We start from the raw sequence: 19,213 nt of genomic DNA, 5'->3' as shown, positions 1-19,213 counted from the left end.
AGTGTCTCCAGCCTTCTCTCCATTGGATCACCATGTTTTCCAACACCTTGTTCAGTGACTGAATTTCAGGTAAGCCTCTCTTACAACTCTGGAATTAAGCTCATGCCTTAATATTTAGAAGCACTGAGATTTTTAGATTGTCTGTTGGGATGTACAGATGCCTGCAACCCTTTGTCCTGCTAATTAGCCCTAGTGCAGGTAGCCGCTTCAGCTTCATCACAACCACTCAGGAGTAAGTACTACTTTGCATAAGTAAGGGAGTCACAGAATTGGGCCCCAAGCAACAGGTTTGGGTGCAGCACCGGTTTGGAATGCTTGTGTCCTGGTTCAGGGGTGAGTTGCTGCCCCGGTCTCTTTGTGAGCATCCTTTCCATGTGACAGGTCTTTACTTGCACTTCTCCCAGAGCTAGACTCTGCAGTTCACCCCACTTAAGGCTGGCTCACCAGGCTACAGCACACCCTGTTCCTGCCATCCTGTGTTGTGTGAGCAGTGCCTTCCACCCCTTTGCAGCCCCTCAGGAGAGCACACCTCAGGTGACAGGTTTCACTTCCTTCTCCTTTCTTCACTTACACTCAGACTGGTCTCAGGGCAGCAGCCCCCCCTGTTTCGAACTGTTAAAAGGACAGGCCTGGCAGTATTTGGCACTCAGAAGAAATTTCCCTCAGGGAGCCTGTCTGCAGTTAAAGTGACTCAAAATCAGTATGTTTAAAACAAATGAATTTTTGACCAGAGTTACACAGCAAGCAGAGAGAAGGGTATAAACAATAGTCACTATGCATCTGGCCTCACCTAGACATTACCCTTTCCTTGCAAGTTTTGGTCGTTTCCACTTCACTCAAGTGCCTCCACCTTTGGACTGGGAAAGACAGGCTTTCCCCTTGCAGTGTTTTCTCTCCCAGCTCCCCACTTCCACCCCCACAGCAGCTGATGATGCTCACACCCCTTCCACTCTAATCTGGGGTCTTTAATGGTTTAGTGCCCCTTGGATCCTGGGCTCCAACCTGAGAAAAATTTACCTGCTTGCCTGCAGCCAGATGGGGGCATTTCCCAGTTAATAGCTCCCCTGTTGTTGCCTAAAGGACCCTACAGATTCTCTCTGGTGGTACCTTGTCTTCGTAATTGTTTTGTTTCCTGTTCATTTCCCCCCTAACAGGTTCATTTGATTGAATTCCAGGCACTCAAGCTGGACAACATCAAACAGGTAAACTGAGGTACAGATAATATTAATTAAAAATAATACAGATAACCACCTCATTCTCCACAGCTTGTGTTTAGCAGGCATTTGGACAGTGTTGCTTCCTGTACTTAGGGCCAAATCCTGCTCTTGTGAAAATCAATGGGAACTTTTCCATTGGCTTTAATGGGAACAGGATTTGGCCCTCAGTACATGTGGTGGCCAAGGGCTCTCTGGCTCCTAGTGGTGCAAGGGACTTTTGGGACAAAACAAAATGCATAGCGTTGTGTTTGGTAGGTCATGGTGCTCTCCTCTACTAAACAAGATATCCCAGGGGTCTCTCAGTACACTGCTACCTTATGGCAAAAACGAGGAGAGTGCAACTAGGTCGGGGTCAGTGTCAGACTAAAGTAACACAAAGGTCCCCTAGCATTTCTTATAACAGGCACCTTGGCAGTTTTCCTTATTTAGTGGGAAGGTTCTAAATGAGCTTATAAGGATCATCATCAACTTATTTCAGTTTGTTCACATCTTTGTTAAGTGGGGTCGATAGTCATTAGGAATGATTTGCAGAAAGTGCTAGGCACTTATGCTGAAATACAGTGAATGTTACAAGACACTTTATTTTCTGAAAAGTCATCATTGCCTGACTTTCAATAGAAGCCAGACACATAACTGCCCTTGTGCCTTTGAAAATTTCCCCTCCAGTCTCATCGTTTTCTCCTTTTTGGTAAAGTTTGCAAACCTTGTAATATGGAAAAATACACAGGCATCAGCCTCTATAAATATGCATAGATCAGGCTCTCTGTCCTGCTATGAGGTACTTTTCTGACTGTAGAAGAATTAACAATAAAAAAAAAAAAGTAACGGCAAAAATATAGTAACTAGCCCGAAGTACAATAGAATTTAGTTAACAAACCTCCTGAAAGCCAGAAAATCCCCAATGAACCATTGAAGAATTCATGTTTGTTCCAGTACTACGGTTCAGAAGACAGGAACTGAAATCCCAAAGGTATGAAAAAGAAATGTCACATTGTAGTAATCAGGGATACCCCTTTGAAACATTGGCACATTGAGAACAATATCTTCCCACACTACAGCATTAGGAAACAGACTGAAATGTACTTACTGACAAATAGGGGCCAAAGGATTGGGTTCATTCATTAACAGAAGTGGGAGTCTCCTGCTCAGATTGACTGAAAACTCCTACTACAGGGAGGAGTTTCAAATGTTGCATTATTAGAGGCACATTTCCTCACTTAAGAATGGGAAGGCAAGTGCTGAAGCTGGGAGGGAACTCGAAGAAGATTAGTACCAAGACTCAAATAAAACTCACTTCCTTAAACCCTGAGCTGTTTGAGAATCTCCACAGTGGGATTGATAACAGAATAAATGTTAGAGCTAATGTATTTCTTCCCCATGTTTCATTTAGTATGTAGTGACAAGTGCTGGTGAATGCAGTCTCTAGTCTAGGAAAAACGCATCAGTTTCTAGGAGTATGGAAGGAAAAGAGAGAGGGGAATAGATTTGATTATAAAGTTGATTTTCAAAATATTTTTTTTTCTTCATCAGGAGACCAGACACTTGCACTCATGGCTGGGAAACCCAAACTTCACTACTTCAATGGAAGAGGACGAATGGAATCCATACGTTGGCTGTTGGCAGCAGCTGGGGTCGAGGTTTGTTCTTTATAAAGAAATCAAGTGACTTCATATAGATTGGTTGAATTTATTTCCGGGTAATAGGAAAAAAAACAAACACTCCAATAGAGTTATAGTTACCCAGTTCCCGTCCACTGAATTGTGTATACAGTCTTCCAGGGCAGAAGATATCTTAATTTCCAACATAAAACTCAAGCAAGACAATTTTTTAGTGAAGTTTGCTTTAAAAAATGTAGAAAAGATAATGTGCAGTTCAAGTCATGAATAAATAACTTAAAAAATGGGTTTAACTGAGGATATAGAACAGATTTTATCTGCTCTTATTAAAAATACTGCTAGCCGCAATGCTGGATTCCTCCTTCAATAGCCTAGAGTTGGACATTAAAGCCCTGATCCTGCAATTCATTGCACTGTAGTGTTGTCCTCACAGAGAGCCCTATTGACTTGGCCATGTCAATGCTAGGATAGCACTGTCTCTTTACAGTGAAAATTCTTGTTATAAAAGCAAGGTGATGATATTGTCAAAAGTAAGAGGAAAGGGGTAGTTTTATAGGGCAAGGAGACTTCTGCAGTTCCAGAACTCAGGTTTGGAAATAGAGAAGCAGAGGTAACATTTTAAATGACCACGGTTTGGTTAAGAAGAAAAATCTTAAATAGTTCGTGTCATCCTCAGCTGCTTTAAAAATTAGAAAATACTCATTGTCAATGATCTTGAAAAAGCTGACAGGCTTATCAATGTATGTTAATGAATAACACCATGGCTGGCTGTACCAATCAGGTACTAGTACTGAGCATAAAGCTTTTTGAATAAATGTATTACCTTTCTTCATGCAATCAGGAACTCATGAACTTGGTCTTTCACCGCATTTATTTAGTATCTGTGGCTTGTTATTTGACATGGTTATTAGTACTGCTGGACTCTGGCAAGAGTAAAACATATGGTTTTCAACAATTTTTAATAATTTGAGGATTAAACCCATTTTTTTCTGTATCTCCATCTGTAACAATCGCCTTTTGGAACTTAAATGCAGAGGCTTTGATCTTGTCTCTTGCTCTAACAGCACACTCTGCCAGCATCCTACTGGACACAGGTGTTTGAAAGCTAGTTGCAGAATAAGAGCTGTCCTGTACTAAAGTCCTTGATGTGGGAGGTTCTTATCACTAAGCTCCATTGCATCACCCCTGGTCAAGATAACAGCTAACCTAAAGGTTGGGCTGAGCTCTTTTGGGGGTTTTTCTCTCAATTCCAGTCTGTCCAAAATGATCTCTCTTCTGCCACTTTGATATGTGCACACTTCCTGAGTCTCTGCACTGGCTTCTCCTCTTCTACAGACCATTCAAACTTCTCCTCTCTTTGCAAGCACTCTACACTTCTGCTCTTGTCTGCATTCATTTTTGCTCCTTGCTTTTAATCTGTTAACAAACAGTTTGTTACTCTACCCGCCTTTCCTAAACCATTTAACAAATGTGCTTTCACCTAGGCACACCATAATCTATTTGCCTACTTGTGATATGTTAAAAATGAAAGGAGGAGAGTTGACGATTACCCTGAGGGAGACTATATACACGGCACTCCCACGGGGCCCTGAAGAGAGGGAGCTGTGAAAACACATTGGGCCACAAGCAGGAGCCAGGCAAATGGTCTCCCTGCTACAGGCCCGAAGATTCTATCTATGTTAGGGTTACCATATCTAATAAATAAAAAAAGAGGACCCTCCACGGGCCCTGGCCCCGCCCATTGCCCCACCCCTAGCCCCACCCCAACTCCGCCCCTTCCCTGCCCTAACTCCGCCCCCTCCTCCCTCCCACTCCCAGCCACATGGAAAGGGCTGCCCGAGCGCTACCGGCTTCACGGTTTGCCGGGCAGCCCCCAGACCCTGTGCCCCCAGCCAGCGCTTCCCCAGCGCAGCTGGAGCCCGGGAGGGGAAGCGCCCAGCCGGGGGAGCAGGGTCTGGAGGCTGCCCAGCAAACCGTGAAGCTGGTAGCGCTCAGGCTTTGGGCAGCCCCTATGCCTCCAGACCCTGCGCCCCCAGCCGGGCACTTCCCCTCCCGGGCTCCGGCGGCGCAGGGTCCGGAGGCACGGGGGCTGCCCGAAGTCGGTAGCGCTCGGGCAGCCCGGCTCTTAAACAGAGCCGAAGAGTCGGGGAGGAGCAGAGCCGCCGCGGCTGGAGGCTCTGCTCCTCCCCTGACTCTTCGGCTTTGTTTAAGAGCCGAGCTGCCCCAGCGCTACCGGCTTCGGGCAGCCCCCGTGCCTCCGGACCCTGCGCCGCCGGAGCCCGGGAGGGGAAGTTCCTGGCCGGCGGCTGGGGTCCGGAGGCAAGGGGGCTGCCTGAAGCCCGTAGCGCTCGGGCAGCTCGGCTCTTAAACAGAGCCGAAGAGTCAGGGGAGGAGCAGAGCCGCCATTTTCCCGGACATGTTCGGCTTTTTGGCAATTCCCCCCGGACGGGGGTTTGACTGCCGAAAAGCCGGACATGTCCGGGGAAAAAGAGGACGTATGGTAATCCTAATCTATGTACGACGAACTGAATCAGACCGAGATACATGAAATGATAGTAAACTTATTTTAGGGAACAGGGAAAAGAAAACAAGATAAGAAAAATGACAGCTGAAATGGTACGTTGCATTATGGAAGCCTTAGTCCACGCTGCAAAACTTCTTAGCAAAAGGTACTGTCCCCAGTGGCACTTTTCACTGTGGTGAAGTGTTGCTTTTTGAGGCTCCTTTCCACACTGAGAAGTACAGTGGTAGCTGCCAGACATGAGGAGGATTTTCTAACGTTATTTTAAAATAGGAAACGTGTTTATTTCCATTTGTGGACATCATTCTGACACCCAGGTCACAGAACAGGGGTTGAGCTGGGGGATTTCATTACTTGTCTCGTTAATCAACTGGTATTATCGGGTTTTTCAAATTTCCCCGTAAGTGAAAAGCCCTCAGATATCTCCTGATTCATAATTCCTGTTACATAGTTCAGCTGTCTTGTTTTTATTACTCTCTTTCCAGTTTGAAGAAGAATTTTTGGAAACAAGAGAACAATATGAAAAGCTACTACAGGGTGAGGCTGAAGACTGAGTCTTGAGTGACTCCCAGATTTATTTATTTATTTTACTTTAGAATCATAGAAGATCAGGGTTGGAAGAGACCTCAGGAGGTCGGCTAGCCCAACCCCCTGCTCAAAGCAGGACCAGCACCAACTAAATCATCCTATCCAGGGCTCTGTCTTATGTCTGCAACATGCTAAGAACATCTTCTCATCCTTTGTAAACGATCTATGCATCCTTAATATAAATGTGACACATTCTTTTTCTAATTTAGAATTGTTCTAAAAAATTACTGTTCAACCACACTACACACTACACGTGATAAATCGATCCCCGATAGATCAATCGTTACCCGCCGATCCGGCAGGTAGTGTAGACGTACCCTGAGATGTTACATGCATCTATTTAGTTGTCAGAATGATTTCAAAATCATTTTAAGCAACTTATGCCCTATGCATATTGGAAATGAAACTATCAGCTGAAAGCTTGTTAAACATTTGTTTTTAAAATCCGTATCTTAACACACATTTTTAAGTACAGATGGGGCAAAACAGACAAAATATGTCCCTCAGTGCTCAAGGGCAGACAGGCAAGTGTGCAGGGATAAACTATAACTACTGACACTAGAGAGGTGAGAAGAAACACCAATAACTTTCTTCACCTGGTGGTTGTGCTCTAGTGCAAGTGTGAGCAGAGGCAGCAAGTGAACACAAGGAAAGCTAAATGCTAGAGGGTGTCCTTTACGCTGGGCATGAATCTCAAACCTCTTGTGCTCTCACTGCATTAATTAACAGGACAGGGTCAGGGTGAAGAACGGGCATCTCAGAAGGAGTATGGGTATAAATGACACTTGGCATGCAAATGAGGCACTTAGCTACAGAATCTCCTCCTTAGCCCTGTTACTTAGGCAGGAGTCACGTAGTGGGTATGCAGCAAGGCTCTCATTTCTGCAGTCTCAGGTTCTGTTGTCTTGTGCATCTACCTGTAGCGCTCCTCATCCAGGCTGTTCAGGAGCCAGCCCTGGATCCTGTGCCAAGGGCGTGAACAGAAGCAAAAGCTGTTCTCACAGCAAGAGACAAAGAGAGAGAACACCACTTTATCTTGCAGCTTTTAAGAGCAGATTCAATGTAATTCCCCACGCTCATTTGGGTGTTCCTAAACTAGGAGGTTCCCCACTGTCGCAATCTTGTATCGAATTACTCCGATTACAGTACCCTTTAGCCTAGCCTATCTCTCCATTAACCTTGTCCAGGAAATCATTTACTGGTTCAGATAATCCCTGCCACAGCTTCAGCAATCAATGTTGATATAAGGGAGTCCTGACCTGGGGTGGTGATCAGAAGGGTAATTGTTCATTCTAGATGCCTTTGACACTCTAATTTGAATAATTATTTCTTAGCATGTTTGTCTCTTGTGCATTGCATTCACTTTAGGCCCAATCCTGCCCCCATTGACATGAACAGCAACACTCCCACTGACTTTGATAGAAGAGAATTGAACATTTAACCTTTGGCACAGAGAATGAGTACAGTCCTCTCTCAGTATTCTGTTACTCAGGATCAGTTGCTTGGGCATAGACATAACCCCAGGCTTGCTTTCCTACTTCTATGGCAGCTTCCTGATACAAGTAACACTGCTCTACAGCCAAAATGCTTCTGAAATAAATGTAGTCAAACTTTACTAATTCTGGGTCACTGAGAACGAAAATGATGCTTAAAATTGTTGATTGGCTCTAGTTTTCAAGATATGCTATTGGGTCAGTATATACGACCCTTGACTTGGGAATGGCGGAGGATAAGTGAGTTATAAAGGGAAGGGATCTCAATTTAAACCAGAAATGACTAAAATACATCTTTGACTGGATCTATGAATTAGGGTTACCATATTCAAACATTTAAAAAAGAGGACACTCCACGGGGCCCTGCCCCAACTCCGCCCCTTCCCCTTCCCCACCCCACCCCTGGCCCCACCCCAACCCCACCCCTTCCCCACCCCCATTCCAACCCCTTCCCCAAAGTCCCTGCCCCAACTCTGCCCCCTCCTCTGAGCACCCCACATGCCCCTTCCTCCCTCCCACTTTGACCTTGGTTGGGAGTTGCTAAGTGCTTCCCTGCTCCCCACTCACCCTGCAGCCCCTGCACCACCACCCCCGGCTCCTGCAGCCTCTGTGCCCCCTGCTCCCCACTGGCCCTGGAGCCCCTGCACCCCCCCATCCCTGCAGCCTCTGCGCCCCCCGCCTGCTCTGCCCCTGCGCCCCCCTACCCCTGCAGCCTCTATGCCCCTGCCTCCCCTCCTCCTCCTCACCCTGCAGCCTCTGCACCCCCCCCGCCTGCCCTGCCCCTGCGCCCCTACCCCTGCAGCCTCTATGCCCCTGCCTCCCCTGCTCCTCCTCACCCTGCAGCCTCTGCACCCCCACCCCCACCCCCGCCTGCCCTGCTCCCCCGCTCACCCGGCAGCCTCTGCCTGGCGGGGGCTTCGGATGCTCAGCGGCGACCGGGGCAGCGCAGGTCCCTGCAGCCCCGGCACACGCCGCACTCCTGCCCCACGCCGCAGCCGTCTTCCTGCCACGCGGGGTGACGGGGCTGCAGGAAGGGTCCCCCAGTAGCCGGGGAGTCCCGGCCCATGAGGGAAGCCCGAGCCGCTGGCTGGGCCCGGCCTCCCCGTGGTCCTGCGGGCTCAGCTGGGGCGCGCGGTCCGCCCGGCCTCCGGGGGCAGCAGCGCCCCCTCCGCAGCCTTCTGTGGCTGCGCCCCCCTTCTTCCCCCGCCCGAGCTCGCTACAATGTAGCTGGGCGGCTGGGCTGTGCTGCGGACCCGGCGGGTCCTGCTAGGGCCGGGCGGACCCTGACTTATGCTGCCTTCCTGTTTCCCCGGACATGTCCGTTTTTTTGGCAGTTCCCCCCGGACGGGGATTTGAGCACCAAAAAGCCAGACAGGTCCGGGGAAATCCGGACGTATGGTAACCCTATATCAATACATATAGTCAATACATCTATGACTGGGTTTGGACAGTACTTGCTTTTTAGGCAAAACAATGAATGATGCAATCTGAAGCTGGTATTGCGTCATACATGATATGAATTGCATCATGTTATTCCTAGAAGTCATGGATGATGCAATCATAATGAAGCTTACATCACTCTGCTGAACAAATTGCCCTATATCAGCTCTAGAAATCATACAGTGTCGTGCTCTCTTATTTGTCAGTGTTTGATTTTGCAAAGGGACACATTTCTGTTTAGCCAAAGTGAGCAGAGATGCCTCGTACTTGTGTGAACAGTGCAGATAACTTCTGCTATGTTTGTGGTGAAGTGACTTTTGCATCACAAAAGCGCAATATAACCACTATGGTTAAGAAAGCCTATCACCTTTATTTTGGCTGCAAAATTGGCGATCAGGACAAGAGGTGGGCCCCACACGTATGCTGCAACACTTGTGCAACAAATCTTCGCCAGTGGTTGAACAGGAAAAGGAAATCTATGCCTTTTGCAGTGCCAATGATTTGGAGAGAGCCAACAGATCATACCAGCAATTGCTACTTCTGCATGGTGCCTCCAGTTGGGAAAGGTGTGTCAAAGAAGAAAAAGTGGACTGTGAATTATCCAAACATTCCATCAGCTATACACCCAGTACCCCACGGAGAAGGACTGCCGGTTCCTGATGCACCAGAATCATTCTCACTTGAGTCAGATGAGGAAGAGGATGAAACTTCTGGTCCTGAACCATCGATGTCACAGGACCCACATTTTCTCCCATCCTCCTCCTCTGAATCACACCTCATAACACAAGGTGAACTGAATGACCTTGTCAGGGATTTGGAACTACCCAAGAGTAAGGCAGAGCTGTTGGGCTCCAGACTACAGCCGTGGAATCTCCTGGCAGGTGATGTTAGGGTTTCCATGTTCCGTGACCGTCAAAAGGATCTTGTCCCATTCTTCTTCGTGAAAGGTGATCTTGTAGCCTGCAACAACATCGATGGTGTGATGGCAGCCCTCACCATCATTTGCGATCCAGATGAGTGGAGACTGTTCATTGATTCATCGAAGACGAGTCATAAAGCTGTTTTACTGCATAATGGCAATGTTTTGCCATCAATTCCAGTTGGTCATGCAGTCCATATGAAGGAAACCTATGACAACATGAAACAACTTTTGAGGTGCATAAACTATGACCAACATCAGTGGCAGCTTTGTGGCGATTTGAAGATTGTTGCTCTCTTGCTTGGTCTGCAGACTGGATACACAAAGTACTGCTATTTTCTCTGCGAATGGGATAGTCGTGCAAGAGATTCCCACTACATCAAGAAAGATTGGCCACTCTGACAGTCATTGGAGCCTGGGAGGAAAAGTGTTCAGCATCCTCCATTTGTTGAATCAAGGAAGATTTTGTTACCACCCTTACACATCAAGCTGGGTCTGATGAAGACTTTGTCAAGGCCATTGACAAAACACAAGCAGCTTTCAAGTACCTCCGTGGAAAATTTCCAAGGTTAAGTGAAGCTAAGATAAAGGAAGGTGTCTTAGCTGGTCCTCAGATTCGTGAACTTCTTCGAGTGACCATGCACTGCGTGGCAAGGAAAAGGTGGCATGGAAAGTCTTCCAGTTAGTGGCAATAAATTTTCTTGGAAACAACAAGGCAGACAACTACAGGTTGTTGGTGGAAAACCTCCTCAAGGCATACAAAAGCCTTGGTTGCAACATGTCACTAAAGATACATTTTTTGCACTCTCATCTAGATTTTTTTCCACCGAACTGCGGAGCAGTGAGCGACGAGCACGGCGAGCGATTTCACCAGGACATTGCAACAATGGAGAAACGCTATCAGGGCAAATGGAGCCCATCAATGCTTGCAGACTATTGCTGGACAGTGACAAGAGATGCTCCATTTAATGAATACAAGAGACAAGCCAAGAAGCACCGAGTAGACACTGAATAGGACTAAACTATGTACATAATAGTTTTTTGCCTTTTGTTTCATAATAAATTTTATTTATATAAACCTTTTGCTGATTTTTAAAGTATTACATAAACAGGACAGGTGAAATATTATCATGTAAAGCAACCATAAACACATGAAAAGACCTAGGTTTACAATTTATGATTAAAACTCTACTATCTACACAATATACATAGACATAAAATATAAAAACTTAAATATCTTAGAAACTGTAGCCAATCAGTTGCTTTAATTGTCATATTTGAATTCAGCCCATCAAAATTCATAATAAATAGCACATTTTATCTCTGAAGCAGACGACTTCTCAATAATTGTAGACCAGTGTAATTGGAGCCAGGTAGGGGAATTGCAGGGCTCAGGCCAGACAATGTGCTTTGATCTAATCCATCTGTCATTTTTGTCCTTCCCCTGTGAAGGAGACACATTAGGGCCTGCATGGTTGAAGAGCATAGGGTGGAAAGGATCCATGTGCATCTTCTCTGTGGACAGCCAGGCTACTCAGAATGGGAGGATGGATTTGGGCCTTAGATATAGGTTACTTCTCTGTGCACGACTTGGTGGAGGACTTGGGAGATATCAGTGTTCAGCTAAAAGAGTAATGCAGCTAAAGATTATGTTGATAGGGTCACTTCAGAGAGGAAACTTCAGCATTGTTGTTGAGCATGTTTTGTTTTGAAAATACAGATATTTACAGACCATTTAACCTTTCTAAAAGAGCAATTCACATGACAGTTAAAAACCAATCCTGATAACACAAATTTCAACTCTCTAAAAACCAATCATTTTTCTAAGTCGTAAAGAAAAGCTGAAATGATTAGGGGGTCACTATTTTCTACAGGATTGATATGTAGGTGGAAGGAACAAGAGATTTGATGGATGTGATCAGGGTTCACCATAAATTACCCCCCCAAGGAAAAGGAGAAGAATCTTGCTTTAATTGAGGAGAGGGCCACAACCAGATACTTCCCAGTCTATGAAAAGGTATGTGGCAATGAAGGAACAATTTACAGTCAGCACACAATGCTGAAGGAAAACTCATGAACTTGTAACTGTAATAAACAATTTGCTGGCCATTTATCTGGGCTTTAAAAAGAAATATAATTATCCTACACATTCTGTAGGCCCTGTTCCTACTGAAGCATCTGCAGTTATAGCCTAATTTGATTTTAATGGGACCCTCTGTGAAAGTCAGGTCAACTGCAGGATTGGGGCCTCAAAAAGAATAAATGTACTAGAGATGATGGGGGGGAAACAGTAAGAGTTTAACCTCTCAATTGTGACTTATTTGATGTGGAGCCATGCTCGATCCCAGTGTGTCTATTTTCAGATTATACACCTAGCTATTCTGAGAAACATATTATATTTAAGGCAATGAAGAATATGATCTGTTAAATTCATTTGTACCAACCCAGAGAGAGGCAATGCAACATAAACCTCCTATCCAAAGACGGCTTCAAGGAACCAGCGTGCTGATGCTTTTTATATAACAAAGTCTTATACTTGATTTGAATGTCATCAATCTGAATCAGAACTTGCAACTGTTGCTGCGTTTCAGATGTCGGCCCACAATGCTTCACAGTGACAGTTAAATCGGTGCAGGTGTGGACATGCAAAAGCAGTTTAATTACTGCGGTGGCTCTAAGTTGACTTAGGTTGACTTAATTTTGTAGTGTAGACTTGCCCTTCGTGTCTCAAAAACACTCACACAAACTAGATAGGCTATTGTCATATTCTGGGGTGCAATCCAAACTAGTGAGGGGTTGTGTTACCATGTGCGCTGCAACCTTGGGTGCCTCACAATGCTTTGCTGCTTTAGCTCCCAGCTTGGGCCCCTCACAAACAGCCAAAAAGCATACATGTCACACCCAACACACTCCTAGTCCCAGATTTTCCCCCAAACGTGTTCTGCTCTCCTGAGAGTTCAGATATTAAAGGTCTGTTTTCCCTGTAAGGGATCAATATACAAAAGTCAGGTACTTTAACTGGAGTTACCAATTCAGAAGAAAGGGAAAAAAAGATAGAATACCTTGGGTGTTTTGCCTCTAACTTTTATAGTCCAGTCACCCTTTGAAATGCACTTTGCTAACGGCTACCCCTAGATAAAGTTCCTTCCAGCTGTGAGGGCAGAGACACAGAGTCTTGTAATGAAAGAGGTTCCATGCTGTTTGTTGAAAAGTAGGGCTGTCAATTAATTGCAGTTAACTCACGCGATTAATTCAAAAAAATTAATCGTGATTAAAAAAATTAATCACGATTAATTGCAATTTTAATTGCACTGTTGAACAATAGAATACTAATTGAAATATATTAAATATTTTGGATGTTTTTCTACATTTCCATATATATTGTCTTCTGTGTTTATAATTGAAATCAAAGTGTATATTTTTTAATTTAAAATATTTGCACTGTAAAAATGATAAACAAAAGAGATAGTATTTTTCAGTTCACCTCATACAGGTACTGTAGTGCAATCTGTCGTGAAAGTGCAACTTTCATGTAGATTTTTTTTGTTACATAACTGCACTCAAAAACAAAACAATGTAAAACTTCAGAGCCTACAAGTCCACACAGTCCTACTTCTTGTTCAGTCAGTCTCTAAGGCAAACAAGTTTGTTTACATTTATGAGAGATAATGCTGCCCTCTTATTATTTACAATGTCACCAGAAAGTGAGAACATGCATTTGCATGGCACTTTTGTAGCCAGCATTGCAAGGTATTTACGGGCCAAATATGCTAAACATTCGTATGCCCCTTCATGCTTTGGCCACCATTCCAGAGGACATGCTTCCATGCTCATTAAAAAGTAATGCATTAATTAAATTTGTGATTGAACTCCTTGGGGGAGAATTGTATGTCCCCTGCTCCGTTCTACCGGCATTCTGCCATATATTTAATGTTATAGCAGTCTTGGATGATGACCCAGCACGTGTTTATTTTAAGAACACTTTCACAAAACGCAAAGAAGGTACCAATGTGAGATTTCTAAAGATAGCTACAGCACTGGACCCAAGGTTTAAGAATCTGAAGTGCCTTTCAAAATCTGAGAGGAACAAGGTGTGGAGCATGCTTTCAGAAGTCTTAAAAGAGCAACTCTCCAATGCAGAAACTACAGAACTCGAACCACCAAAAAAGAAAATCAATCTTCTGCTTGTGGCATCTGACTCAGATAATGAAAATGAACATGTGTCAGTCTGCTCTGCTTTGTATTGCTACCAAACTGAACCAGTCATCAGCATGGAAGCATGTCCCCTGGAAGGGTGGTTGAAGCATCAAAGGACATATAAATCTTTAGCGAATCTAACATGTAAATATCTTGTGATGCCAGCTACAACAGTGCCATGAGAATGCCTGTTCTCAATTTCAGATGACATTGTAAACAAGAAGCGGGCAGCATTATATCCTGCTAATGTAAATAAACTTGTTTGTCTGAGCAATTGGCTGAACAAGAAGTAGGACTGGTTGGACTTGTAGGCTCTAAAACAGGGGTGGACAAACTTTTTGGCTCAAGGGCCACATCTGGGAATAGAAATTGTATGGTGGGCCAGGAATGCTCACAAAATTGGGGTTGGGATGTGGGAGGGGGTGAGGGCTCTGGTTGGGGGTGCTGGCTCCGGGGTGGGGCCAGAAAGGATGAATTCAAGGTTTCAGGAGGGGGCTCCAGGCTGCGGCGGGGGTGTGGGGGAGTGAGGGCTCAGGCTGGGGGTTTGGGCTCTGGGGTGGGGCTGGGGATGAGGAGTTTGGGGTGTAGGAGGGTACTCTCAGCTGGGAACAAGGAGTTCAGAGGGCGGGAGGGAGATCAGGGCTGGGGCAGGGGGTTGGGGTGCTGGAAGGGGTCCAGGCTCTGGCTGGCGATGCGGGCTCATGGGTGGGGCTGGGGATGAGGAGTTTGGGGTGCAGGAGGGTGCTCCAGGCTGGGATCGAGGGGTTTGGAGGGCAGAAGGGGGATCAAGGCTGGGGAAGAGGATTGGGATGCAGCAGGAGGCTCAGGGGTGCAGGCTTGGGGCGGCGCTTACCTCAAGCGGCTCCCGGAAGCAGCAGCATGTCCCTTCTCTGGCTCCTACGTGGAGGTGCGGCCAGATGGCTCTGCACGCTGCCCCATCTGCAGGCACCACCCCTGCAGCTCCTGTTGGCCATGGTGACCAGCCAATGGGAACTGCAGGGGTGACGCTTGGGGCGGGGGCAGCGTCCAGAGCTGAGCCCCCTGGCTGCCCCTACGCACAGGAGCTGCAGAGGGGCCATGCCACTGCTTCTGGGAGCTGCCTGGAATGGCCCCCGACCCTGCTCCCCAGCTGGAGTACCGGAGTGGGGCAAGCCCCAGACCCCACTCCCCAGCGGGAGCTTGAGGGACAGATTAAAGCTGCTGGTGGGCCGTTGTTTGTCCACCCCTGCTCTAAAATTTTACGTTGTTTTATTTTTTAATGCATTTTTTTTACATAATTCTAAATTTTTGAGTTCAACTTTCATGATAAAGAGATTGCATTACAGTACTTGTATTAGGTGAACTGAAAAATGCTATTTCTTTGGGGGGGTTTAGTGCAAATACTTGTAATAAAAAATAAATACAAAAGTGAGCACTATACACTTTATATTCTGTGTTGTAATTGAAATAAATATATTTGAAAATGTAGAAAACACCCAAAATATTTAAATAAATGGTATTCTATTATTGTTTAACACTGCGATTAATCGCGATTAATTTTTTTAATTGCTTGACAGCCCTACTAAAAAGGAGATTGGTCTGTTTCTGCCCTCTTTGTTGCCAAAGAATGGCCACTTGGCTGGTGATTGCCAATTAACTCTGATGACACCTGGCTAGAGCCACCAGGTGGTCCTTTGTCTTTGAGAAACCAGTTTACTGACTTGTCTGGTAAACACACTGAATTATAATTTCAGTTTATTTTTTTTTTTTTATTTTTTATTTTTTTTTTTTTTATTCTTCTTAATACACATGTTGTACATACATTTCACCATGATGTTATTGACCAGCAAGTTATTGGTTTTCAATTACTATCTCATAAAGCATATTTTGTACAAAGATTATTACCGTAGTGTGTAAATACAGGGTGTATTCGGTCACAGCTAAATATGATTGGGTTCTTCCTGAACTATCAGATGGAGTAATTGAAAATGTGTATCAGGAGCTTCTGTTCTCCCTGCGCATATACAAGAACAAGTCCTCCTTCCATCTGGTAATAGTCTGAGACTCTGGACAAAGAGCTACCTGTGCTTTGTACTTTGATCTCATCTCCCAGGATATCTTGGCAATTATCCTTGTTCTTTTTTCAAGCAAATCTCCCTTCCTGGAAATCTAACTACTACTGTCTCTAAAACATACTCCAAATTTCTCTATTCATAGGCACTGTCTTTTCTGAAACCTTTATTCATCCTTTAATTGCCTCCCTTCTTGAGTCAGAAAAGGATGTGGCCCTAAGTGAAGTTTTCCACTTAGCCAGGCATTCAGATTCTTCCCCTTAATACATAGCCCTTACAATAGAGTTTGCCCACTATGTACTTTGAAATTGTATTTAATTAGAATATGACCCATCTATGCCCATAAAACTGACCTCTTATTCTTTAGGTTTTGGACGATCATGGACAGGATTTTCTTGTTGGCAACCAGCTCACCTGGGCAGATATCCAACTGATTGAAGCCATATTAATGGCAGAAGAGAAAGTGTCCACAATTCTCTCCGGATTCCCTTTGTTACAGGTAATGGAATTCTCCATATCAACAAATGATACGGTGAATTCACTACTCATAAGTTTACAAGATACAGAAATGTACGATGTCAAGTATTAAGTAAGGCTTTTATTTTAACAACATCCCTTCTTCCCTTTCCCTTTAGCTGGAGTTTTTTTAGAAGGAAAATCCCCCTGGTTTGATGGTCTTACTGATGGTAATAACTGTTCTTTTAAGGAAAAGAGAGAAGTTAGTTGTGATGGGCTGGAGTTGTTGTTGTTAACATCTGAGTCCGTTTCCTTTAAGACATAACAAAACAAACACACAGAAAAGGGGAGAGAAAGGAACAGAAAAGACAGAAAATGCAGCTTCTGTCTTTGTCGCTGACTCTCACTTGCAGTCTCACTGCTGGAAAAAAACAGGCCCAGCACATGGTCTGATCAGCCACTCCGTGACCTGGCACACTTGTGCCAGCATCGGGCTGGTTAGAGCTTTGCTTTTAGCAGCCTCTTTCTGGTCACTGGCTTATATCAGTGTTGCAAAATACACAGTCTTGGTCAGCAAAGCCAGATTCTTATTAAACAAGGGTGACCAGATGTTCCAATTTTATAGGGACAGTCCCGATATTTGAAGCTTTTTCTTATATAGAAGCCTATTACCCGCCATCCCCTGTCCTGATTTTTCACAGTTGCTGTCTGGTCACCCTATATTAAACAGAAGGAAAAAAGAGGGCAAGACAGGAAAGAGAAGAACTAAGGTAGGAAAAGACAAGAACACTGTGGGAGGCAGGAAAGAGAGAGACAAAATTTCACATCCCAGGTGGTGGTCAGGATTCAGCTGGAGCTGGTGAAGGTGACGATATAATCTGGCCCCGATCTGGTCAGGACATATTTTAGGATTGGGATGAAGAAGGTCCATGGTCCAAGTGGGGTGGCAGCCAAATGCTTGTTCCTTTCGCTTCTCTTGTCTTTTAGTCAGCCATCATTGTGGTAGTCAGCTTTTCCCAAAAAAGTCTCTTTTTAAGGAACCTAATAGGGGATTGGTGGGTGGGTTAGCTTGTCCTTTTATTATTTTGTCCATCAATTAGACCTAGTTTTTGACACCCTAATTTTGGTTCACTGATTTTTTTGTTCCACACTTTTTTGTTTTCCAAGCACGTTTTTAACACAGCATGTTTTTAACACAGTCCTTAAGTTATATCAGTAGGGCTTTTGGTTTGGACTAATTAATTTTTTTCTGTCTTGTTTTTTCACCTTTTTTTCATGAACATTTGTTGTATTAATTTTATGAACTAACACTTACTTACTTTTGACAATTAAGTTTACCGTTAGGATAAATTTGTAGGCCAAATTATTATAACATTGCATGGCAGTGCCTCATACCCTTCCAGAAGGTAGAAGTTACCACCTGAAAACTGACACTGTTGAGAACCAAGAAATACACTCAACAAAACAAACATGGGCAGGAATGGTATCCCTAACCTCTGTTTGACAGAAGCTGGGAATGAGCGACAGGGGATGGATCACTTGATGATTACTTGTTCTATTCATTCCCTCTGGGGCATCTGGCACTGGCCACTGTCGATAGACAGGATACTGGGCTAGATGGACATTTGGTCTGACCCAGTAGGGCCATTCTTATGTTCTTATCATATTCTCCTAGAAAGCTGGCTTCTCATGAACCTCCAAACGAATGGGAAGAAGAAAAGGCTGCAGTTTGCAAGACAGCTGATGTCTCATTCTGAGGCTCTCTGATTGGGATCAATATCAGATCAGGCCTATTTCAGACACTTGTGTTAGTTTGTTTTTGGCAAAAACCGTCAATGAAAAACTTCCCTTTCTCACTTTAGGTTTTTAAAGCAAGAATAAGCAACATCCCCACAATAAAGAAGTTCCTACAGCCTGGCAGCCAGAGGAAGCCTCCCCCTGATGAAAAACTTGTAGTGACTGCAAACAAAGTTTTCAACAGGAAATAATAGCTGGATTCCCTTTAGTGTGATTAGTCAGCTTCTCTTACTGCTCTAAGCTTCTGTGGGAGGGACTGTCATTTTTATTTTGTACAGTGCTGCGCATACAATAAAAATACCATGTTAACTGATACAAGGATCATGTGAATGTAAATCATAATATTTTTTTAGACTGTTATGTGAACATGCCAGAAAGGTAAATCCATGAATAGAACATGATCCACAAATACTGTTTGAAACAACATACTGTAGAAAGCATTTTGAACAAAATTACAACTCAGTAAATAAGCAATATCTTAAAAATGGGAGAGTGCATGCAGATTTCAATAAATAAGGTTTCCTCATACTTCTTGTTTCTGTGTAACTTCTTTATGATGACTGTGACGTTATTGACATAAACTGGGACCATATAGATCATTGTTGCAACCAAGGTCCTGTAGTGGCACCCAAATCTTGTATAAAGGGGGTCAAATGGGGTGTCTAGGACAAGGTTATGGTTTACTGGTTATGATTATGCTGTCTATATGTGTGTATCAGTTTTGTAGTCGAAGTTAGGAATATTGGCTCTATACTGTCTGTATGGCAAACTTATGCTATGCTTCTGGGTGACATCCCAGACAAGCTGAGATTAGCTCTGCCTAGCCTGCTTGATGGCCCATTAAGGACCATCAGCTATACAATGGACCCATTGAGAGAAGGCAGATACGCCTTGTACCTCAGCAAAGTATGCAGGGAC

At 44.5% G+C, this 19,213-nt stretch overlaps 1 protein-coding gene across 3 annotated transcripts; it reads left to right on the top strand.

Moving 5' to 3' along the window:
* The first annotated feature begins 2,397 nt into the window (after positions 1 to 2,397).
* LOC101948857 (glutathione S-transferase-like) lies at positions 2,398 to 18,823 on the top strand. 3 transcript variants are annotated; one of them, XM_065587791.1, is made up of 4 exons: positions 2,398 to 2,448; positions 2,748 to 2,854; positions 16,410 to 16,541; positions 18,361 to 18,823. In XM_065587791.1, exons 2-4 carry the CDS (start codon positions 2,768 to 2,770, stop codon positions 18,484 to 18,486), a joined length of 345 nt encoding a protein of 114 aa, XP_065443863.1. In that variant the 5' UTR covers positions 2,398 to 2,448; positions 2,748 to 2,767; the 3' UTR covers positions 18,487 to 18,823. The 3 variants fall into 3 exon arrangements, with proteins under 3 accessions (XP_065443863.1, XP_065443862.1, XP_065443864.1); XM_065587790.1 differs by having other exon boundaries at positions 2,447 to 2,569; XM_065587792.1 differs by lacking the exon at positions 18,361 to 18,823 and adding an exon at positions 18,174 to 18,347 and having other exon boundaries at positions 2,447 to 2,569.
* Positions 18,824 to 19,213: the final 390 nt, after the last annotated feature.

This window comes from Chrysemys picta, chromosome 3, assembly GCF_011386835.1.
Source record: "Chrysemys picta bellii isolate R12L10 chromosome 3, ASM1138683v2, whole genome shotgun sequence".
Taxonomy (NCBI): domain Eukaryota; kingdom Metazoa; phylum Chordata; order Testudines; family Emydidae; genus Chrysemys; species Chrysemys picta.
This window is presented reverse-complemented; position numbering and strand designations above follow the sequence as displayed.

Bases quoted from the DNA above. Each gene is read 5' to 3' on its own strand.
- LOC101948857 (XM_065587791.1), top strand. From the start codon at position 2,768: ATGGCTGGGAAACCCAAACTTCACTACTTCAATGGAAGAGGACGAATG. The intron at 2,855-16,409 runs GTTTGTTCTTTA...CTTATTCTTTAG, and splicing joins TGGCAGCAGCTGGGGTCGAG to GTTTTGGACGATCATGGACA. The intron at 16,542-18,360 runs GTAATGGAATTC...TTCTCACTTTAG, and splicing joins CCGGATTCCCTTTGTTACAG to GTTTTTAAAGCAAGAATAAG.